The following is an 8,836-nucleotide window of genomic DNA, read 5'->3' on the forward strand; positions in this document are numbered from 1 at the left end:
GGAATCCTGCTCCTGTCTCTCTCTCTTTCTCTCTCTCCCTTTCCCTGTCCCTCCACCCCCCCACTGCTCATTCTCTCTGTCTCTCTCAAATGGATGAAGAAAGTATTTTTTAAAAGACGGGGTGCGCCTGGGTGGCTCAATCTTCTGGGTGTCTGCCTTGGTTCAGGTCATGATCCCAGGGCCTGGGATTGAGCTCCCTGCTGAGCAAGGGAATCTGTCTCTGCCTCTCCCTTTGCCACAGCTCATGTTCTCTCTCTCTCTCTCTAATAAATAAATAAAATGTTCAACAACAACAACAACAAGCTTTCTTTGTTTAAATCACTCTGCTCCCAGGACACAAAAGTATGAAGGTTAGGTTTCTGTTTTTGTTTTAAATAAACTCTACCCCCAAGGTGGGGCTCAAATTCACCAACCTGAGATCAAGAATTACATGCTCCACCAGACTGGGCCAGCCAGGCACCCACCTAAAGGTTAGTTTTAAAGAACAGAACAAGCAAAAAGCTAAACATTTTGTAAATGGCTACTATTCGTATAATTTTCTTATTTTTTTAGTGGGGCCCACTGGGAAGGGGTTCAGAGGGGGAAGAGAATCTCAAGCAGACTCTGTGCTGAGCACAGAGCTGGACACGATCCCGCCCGAGATCACTCCTCAGATTATAACCCCGGCTGAAAACAAGAGTTGGACACTTAATTGACCACACCACCCAGGCGCCCCATGCCTACTATTCATATTAAGTCAATTATATAACATGTTTCATTACCAAATTCTGTATATGAATTTTAAACCAAATGCAGCACATTGGCTTTACCTGCATTCCATGGGTTTTTATATTCACATGAGCATCTCTAAGAAATTGAATTTAAGAACTAAAAATTTGACTGTATTTTCATAACTTATTTTATAAAAACAAAAATATAATTTCACACAAAAATTTGATCTATAATACTATTTTCATAATATATACAAAATCCAACTTCAATCTGACAATAGTCTACCTATTATTTTCAAACTTCCTAGGTTTCATAAATCAGAGAAACTGATGCTTCCCTTATTCTCATGCCTTTATGAATGCCAAACTATCATTTAGAAAATCAATTTAAAAAATAATCTGATGGGGGGGCACCTGGTGGCTCAGCTGGTTAAGAGTCTGCCTTCAGCTCACATCATGATCCCAGCATCCTGGGATTGAGCCCCACATCTGGCTCCCCACTCAGTGGGGAGCCTGCTTCTCCCTCTGCTTGTGCTCTCTCTCTCTCTCTCTCTCAAATAAATAAATGGAATCTTTAAAAACATAATAATAATCTAATAGATAGAAAAATGGATGTGCCAACGGACAGATACACGATAAAGCAAGTAAAATAAAATGTTAGTAGTAGGAACCAGATGGCAGGTATACAGTTGTTCAACGTAGAATTCTTTCAACTTTGCTGAACATTTGAAAATTTTATAATGAAATCTTGGGAGACTAACATCCCATTTTCAAGGTCCATCTCAATAGCCAACACAGAACTTCATTTTTGTTGAAGGCACGTAACCCTTTCTACCATGTACTATGTAGTTATTTACGTGTCATACCTCATCTCCCTACAGGATCCGTATTTGAATCATTTTTCTATCACCATCTAATACATCTAATACAACATCCTGTAATCATTCATTACATCAATCATCCAATAATATTCAACAAATGGGGAAAAAATAAAAATACTTTGACCATCTCCAGAAAACAAAATAATCACAGATCTTTATAGTTATATTAATATAAACATCATCACATTGTGAACTCACAGAAAGCTAAAATATAAAAGCCCCATGGTTCAAGAAAAACTTTTTCCCAACCATATATTTACAATATAACTGAGACAATATAACATGCAGGCATTAAAGTTAAATTATAATATACAGCAGCATGAATTAAGAGATCACCAGGCATTCACTAAGAAAAGCCAAAAATGCCTTCAGGCAGGAACCAAGACTGGAAGTTGAAGGGACAGCCATGAGCTTTGCATACTGAGCAAAATTTTCAAAATTTCCAGCAGAGGCACAAGATGATCCAAGTCCTGGGGACAGAATGGTCTACAACTTAAATAAGAGACCTAACCTAGGAGAACGGGTAGGGGTACGGGAAATCAGCATCTCAAGAACAGATGGGGGGGCACTAAACAGCACGAGAAGAGTATGCTGAGGAGGACATCCAAGTCTGAAAACTAAGGAAAGGGTTAACTAACTAGACCACTAACCATATCAGGGAACTCAAGATGGGAACCTCATCTCAGAGTAAGAGGAAATACAAAATGCTTGGGTTTAGATTTGTTCAATTTGAGGTGAAAGTGGGACATCTGGGCGCTTGGGTGGCTCAGTGGACTAAGCATCTGCCTTTGGCAGGTCATCAGCCCGGGGCCCACATCAGGCTCCCTGCTCAGTGGGGAGTCTGCTTTTCCCTCTCCTGCTGCGCGCGCGCTCTCTGTGTGTGTCAAATAAATAAATAAATAAATAATCTTTAAAAAAAAAAAAAAAAGGAAAGAAAGAAAAGAAAGTGGGGCATTTATGGCCTTTAAGTAACTGGAGACCAGGACAATAGAGGGGATAAATTATCTAGGAAAGAACGAGAGAAGAAGTCCACACTTGTCCTGAGGTAGCTTTAGGTTTGAGCATAGAAGAAAAAATGAAAAGTGAACCAACCGGAAGAGAAGCCAGAAGAAAGGGAGAGAGGGGCAAGTACCAGCATTGTCCAATGTAACTGAGTCCCCAGTAAGAATAGACGGGTTGGTCAATGGAAAACTGAAAAAGCGGAAGACTTAGACACTCCCCTGTCAGCATTAGTGACTTTTTTTTTTTTAAAGATTTTATTTATTTATTTGATAGAGATAGACACAGCCAGCGAGAGAGGGAACACAAGCAGGGGAAGTGGGAGAGGAAGAAGCAGGCTCATAGCTGAGGAGCCTGATATGGGGCTCGATCCCATTATGCCGGGATCACGCCCTGAGCCAAAGGCAGACGCTCAACCGCTGTGCCACCCAGGTGCCCCAGCATTAGTGACTTCTGACCATAAAGATGACAAGCTTCAGCAATCATCAGAAACCAAAAACTGGGGGGCTACAGAGGTTCATCACACAGCTCCATCTCGCTTTTTCTTCTGTAATAAATATTAGCCTGAAATAAAGGACATATGTTTAATTTCTGTCCTTACTTAAAGTAATGCATTAAGGTGAAAATTCACTAAATAATAAACTGGAAAGGGACTGCAATTTTAGCTTTCCAATCTTATTTGGCATAATATCAAAATTAGTTCTTTTTTTTTCCCAATAGCTTATGTCAAAGCTCTATGAAGATGGATGAAAAAAAAAAAAAAAAAGGAAGGGGGAGGAAAAAAAGTAAAGCATCCCCAAAAAGCCTCCCAAGTGGCAAGAATAATTCGAACCAAGCCTCAGTATTTGCGGTGCTTAACCAACAAATTCATAAACCGTAGGTAGACTGAGTGGAATAAAGTGGGATGCCAATGGGGAGGGTAGCTTTTTAAAAACGTGAACCAAATGAAATCATTAATGTACAAAAATCCATTTTCACATTTCATATGTTCCTTAGAAGACCACAGATAACAAGCAGTAATTCTCTGTGCCACTGACATGAGTTCTGTTACTCCTTATCAGGAATTAGTAAAAAGGGAGAATTCTTCCACAGACTTTAGTACATTTATATACAGCATATCCACTGAAACACAAGCCCTCACCCCTTAGACACCAAAACATACACTTTCTCAAGTTCATCCGATCCTCTCTGTTTAAGAACTGAGGAGGAGCCCATACTAACTTCAGAATTTTGTACACACCACGAAAAGGTGGTTATCTGACCCAAGGGAGGTCCCAGGGGGTTGGGGCAAGGGCAAGTCTCTACAAGTTGTTACTATGAAGGCCAAGGCAGACGTTGAAAGAAGCAGGGCTAGATCCACTCTGCTCACTCATGTTCCAATGCTCTGTACAACTAAACACTCCTTTGCTCTCTCCAATCATCATGGGGTTTATACTGCTTCTCCAAGAGGATTCCAGGAAGCCCCAAAGTTATGCCACACACGGGGGAGGGGGGGGCCAGTTAATTAAATTCCCATGATGCCAGGGTACTGGGTAGTTTCCAAGGGCAGAGCGTTCTAGAATAATGCAAATAATTCAGGGCCTCCAAAGAAATTCCAGGCAAATATAGACAACTGCTGTCTTGGAAAATCATACAGAATTGTAGTTTAGGAGCTTGGATGGAGAGGCGCAAAAACAGGCAAAACAGTTTCAACCTATCAGGGATTCTACCTCACCACTGAGTATTCTTTCCTCTCCTCTTTTGTACGTCCCCTTAAAAGATTCCGTGTGCAGAGCATGGTATCTAGCCGTATTTGTGCCCATTGCCAATGTGATATAGCCTCTAAGTAATTGGGGGGGAGGGTGTCTCAATGTATTTTGACCTTTTTTTAAAGATTTTTTTTTTTTTTTATTCGACAGAGATAGAGACAGCCAGCGAGAGAGGGAACACAAGCAGGGGGAGTGGGAGAGGAAGAAGCAGGCTCACAGCGGAGGAGCCTGACGTGGGGCTCGATCCCATAACGCCGGGATCACGCCCTGAGCCGAAGGCAGACGCTTAACCGCTGTGCCACCCAGGCGCCCCTGACCTTTTTTTAAAGTTTACATGACAATTAAAAATGTCTTCTTTCCAGTATTCAAATATTTGCCACTCTAAGAAAATAAAATCTGAAATAAAGCAAAAAAAGAAGTCACCACTCTGGCCACATCTTTCCCAAGTATCTGCCATAAAACATAGGTAAAATAAAAATAAAATTCTTATAATCATCAATTAAGGGATTCATACCTGACACCCACGGATTTTGGAATTTCTGGAAAAAAACATGCCAACAATTAAGATCTGTCACATTGGCCCCATATACCTTTTTCAGTCTTCAGCAAATATGGTATCAATTTAGCTGCATAATTCCCTTACTCATTTTAAATTCTCTTACCTCATGCTCCCTTCCCCAAGCATATATATTGAAATTTTCACTCCACTATAAAACAAGGTTTTCCTTAAGGTAATTTCAGTAACAAACTTGAAGTTAGCCGGACCAAGAGGCCATTCTTAAAGTCAAATATGAGTATGCAGCAAGAAAACATCTGTCATCCTTGTGCCAAAGACCGTGTGGCTATTTAAATCACTCACCTGCGGATTGCAAACCTGAATTTCAGAATATGAATTTTTAAAACTAAAAAATTTTAAAAAGTACTGTCACTTCATAGGCCAAATTAAAGAAATGTCATTCCAAAACAGAATGTCTGATATATACAAAACAATTTAAAGTTTTCTTTAAGAAGTATTAAGTCTTATTGTTGAAGCATTCTTTTAACCCAGGTGTTCCAAATAATGTCAAAACAAAAAACAAGAGTCAACTTAAAACTGCCATTAGAAGAAGGGGGGAACCACACAGAACCAGAGCTCACAATACTACTTCCCAAGGTCTAGAAAGCTTTCTATGGGTGAGAATGGGGAGGGGGAGAACAGGTCATAGAAATGAAGTTTCACTGTTTATAAATACTGTACATGGTTTAAAAGATCCCGGATTTTCCAAAAATCTTAGCTTCCACTCTGAGTGCAACCTTAGGACAGTTATGGCCAATATGAAAACAGTGTAAAGCAGATGTAATGTACCATCCCTACAAATACAAAATGCACATCCCACAAATATAACCAGTGTCTAAGGAACCAGAAGTTTATAAACTCTTAAACAGCTTTTCAACTCTCTCCTATGCAAATGACTTTCAAATTCTCTGGCAGGCCCCAGGAAGTTAAAGCACAAGAAACTATATTTAATTAAAGATCAGTCTAATTCCCAGTAGTAAATCACAGGAAATTTAGTTCCAAAGCAGCCTCTCCTCAGCTCTAAAACGGTTAGGTTTTGGTTGATTTGCATTTTAGAATTTGATTTTTTTTCTTAAGCTAAAAGTCTTAGTAAAATTTGTGCCTTTTATGAATCTTTAAAACAGGAGTCTTTCAAATCTGAGAAACTTGGTTTTAACAAGTCAGTCATTTTTATGAAAACTCTAACCAAAAGACTAGTTCTGAGTTAGAATACTTAAGGTTGTTTCTTTTCTTCTTAAAATATCCTTTTACTCAAAGTGAAAATGCACTTGCTGTAATCTGACTTGCACCAACGGACTCTCATTACACCTGAAACATTTACTCACTTGAGAATGGTAGCCTGCTCCCTCCCAAAGCCCCACTTGGTTTCCACTGGGAGCTGCCACTGACCCCCAATTCTGAACAAATATTAACAATTCTGACTATCACTTAATGGATCTTCTAGCTATGTTATTTTTAAAGAAAAAATTATAATTGCATTTGGGCAAAAAAAACATTAGAAGAACCGAATAAAAAAGGTTGGGGGTTTGATGTGGCCTTAAAATCTATTTTTTAAAAAGCACTGAATCTTTAAAGTTTAGATTATATTCCTAGTTTAAGAAGAATACTCTGACTTAAGGCCATGAGAGGCAAAACTAAATATAATCCCAAAACACTGCCTTTCTCTATCTTTGAAGAAAAGCACTCCAGCAAACTGAAGTAGATTGTATCCACTTCCAAGGACGCAAAAGAATGGTATAGGTACACACCGTACTTTGTCCCCCCCCCAAAAAAAATTTAAATGGCAAACACTTTATAATAAATAGCTCAATCAGGGTTGATAGATGAGCAAGTCAAGTACTTAAACTCAAATGCTAAGTAAAACTGGATTTGGCAGACAATCCTGATTTTGTGACTTGAAAGAATACATATCAAGCTTTTTGCATCAACTGGTTAAAACTGCAAGCAATGCCTAGTGATGAGATTGTTAAGTGGTCCCTTTACTCTAAAACACACTTTGGAAAAAATAAAATCCTGGCTCCTTCTCCAGGAACTTCAATAAGATATGAGTAACTTAACCTTTTTGACACACATTAACCACAAACATGACAGTGTATGTAAAACAACCGTGGTGTAACCAATTGCGCAGCAAAGATCAATCTTTATTATGCTGTACAGTCAGGAAAAGGGCTGAGGAAGAAGTTCTCAACTAAACTCGCATATCGATCCCTCCACCTGTGACAGTGAGAAACTGTCAGCTTCAGAAGGCCGCACGGCGACTGGACCCCCCGGTAAGCCTGCCCACAGCCTGTCCCGAGAGCAACCGCCCCCCCCCCCCCCCCGGTCTCTTCGGCCTCCAAGTAGGGAACTACCTGTCCCCACCCTGAGTCCCTCCGAGTCTCCCCTCTCTGAAAGGCAAAAAGGACCAGAGGCGCCTCATCTACAGTCCTCCATCGAAGCAGGACGTCCCCACACGTCCCTATGATGCGCACTCCACTCCGACTCCCCCAAAACACTTGTCACAAAGACCCCTGCCTTGCCCCTCGGATCTGTACTTCCACGCTCGGTAACACTGAGGTGGCAAAGCGAGAGAGAAGGTACACACACCTCCAGCTCTCGCCACCCAGGACAGTCTCTCCACGCCTAATTAAAGGCCTCGGACCATGGGCGAGGCAAGTTTGGGGCATTTCCTTGCATAGAGAAGGGCTGGCCTCACAGCCCCGCGGCCCCGCCGGGAGCCGCGCAACGCCCGGGCGCGCTGGCCCTTTAAAGGCGCTCTCTTCCTACGCCTGCGGCCCCTCCCTCGCCGTCGCAGCTCCCGCTCCCGCCCCCGCCTGCGCCGAGGGTCACACTTGAACTTTAGCTCGCCCCGCGCGGCCCGGCGCCCGCGCTCCGCAGGCGGTGGCCGCCTCTTCGCACGTGTCGGATGCACTACCTCGGGCTCGGCGCGCCCGGCCCCCTGCACTCGAAGCCACTTCGGAATAAATCAAAACAAAGCAAAATGCACACCGGCCTCCAAAAACTGCACTGCCTGCCCCCAGGGGCCGGCTCACGACTTGTCTGTCCCCTCCACCTACAGCTCTGTCCCCGGGCGGCGGGGCCGCGAAGAGCCTCGCCGCGCCCTCCTCCGCCCTGCGCGGCGGAAACGGCTCTGCGGCGCAGCCCAAGGCTCCGCGCCGCGGAGACGGAGGAGCCGCCCTCACCCCCCAAGGTCCAGAAGGAAAAGCTGGGTGGCAGGAGTCCTCGCCGGTCTTGGGGGAGCAGCCCCCGTAAACCCCTTCCCCTTTTCACTGGCGAACTTTTCTGCCCGCTCTGATGTCCACTTCTTGTCATACTTTTTTCACTCCCTAATTCCCAAGTGAGCCCCCTTCCCCATCCCGCTCGAACTTTCACTTGAGCGCGTTCACACACACTTATTCCCATACCCCGACAGGTTCCGGGCAAGCCCACCACTCCCATCTGCCACTTCTCGCGCTCTCTGCCCGCGCCGCCCGAATGCCCTGCACTTTCAGAGCAAGCAAACTTCCACAGCCGCCCCCTCATGTGCCCCACCACGACCTCAGGTGGAGGCAGAGGTCCCCGCGCCCCCCTCCCTGTCCAGCCGTGCGCCCCGAGGCCACTCACCTTCCAACCCGCCGAGCTGTTGCTGTCACCCTTATCCTTGAAGTAGGGCACGCTCTTGACCATCCACTCGTAGATCTGCGACAGCGTGAGCCGCTTCTCCGCTGAGCTCTCGATGGCCTTGGTGATGAGGTCGGCGTAGGACAGGTTGCCCCACGCGTTGCGGCGGGACGAGCTGCTCTTTCGCGGCTGCCCCGCGAGCGGCCCGCCGGCGGCTGGGGGCACCGGCGGGTGCTGCGACAGCGGCCCGGGTGGCGGAGGCTGCGGCGGCGCCGGGTGCAGGCAGCCTGCCTCCGGGCCCTGAGTCCCCGCACAGCCCCCCGGTGGCGGCAGCTGCGGCCG

At 44.6% G+C, this 8,836-nt stretch overlaps 1 protein-coding gene across 1 annotated transcript in view; it reads right to left on the reverse strand.

The window, feature by feature from the left end:
- Window positions 1-8,834, reverse strand: part of FOXO1 (forkhead box O1) — a gene marked incomplete at its 5' end in the record, with an annotated part of 96,446 nt that extends 87,612 nt beyond the window's left edge. Inside the window, 2 exon segments of the mRNA XM_034663786.1 lie at window positions 8,498-8,798; window positions 8,800-8,834. Coding sequence (XP_034519677.1) covers window positions 8,498-8,798; window positions 8,800-8,834 — 336 coding nt within the window.
- Window positions 8,835-8,836: the final 2 nt, after the last annotated feature.

This window comes from Ailuropoda melanoleuca, chromosome 7 (genome assembly GCF_002007445.2).
Source record: "Ailuropoda melanoleuca isolate Jingjing chromosome 7, ASM200744v2, whole genome shotgun sequence".
NCBI classification, from domain to species: domain Eukaryota; kingdom Metazoa; phylum Chordata; class Mammalia; order Carnivora; family Ursidae; genus Ailuropoda; species Ailuropoda melanoleuca.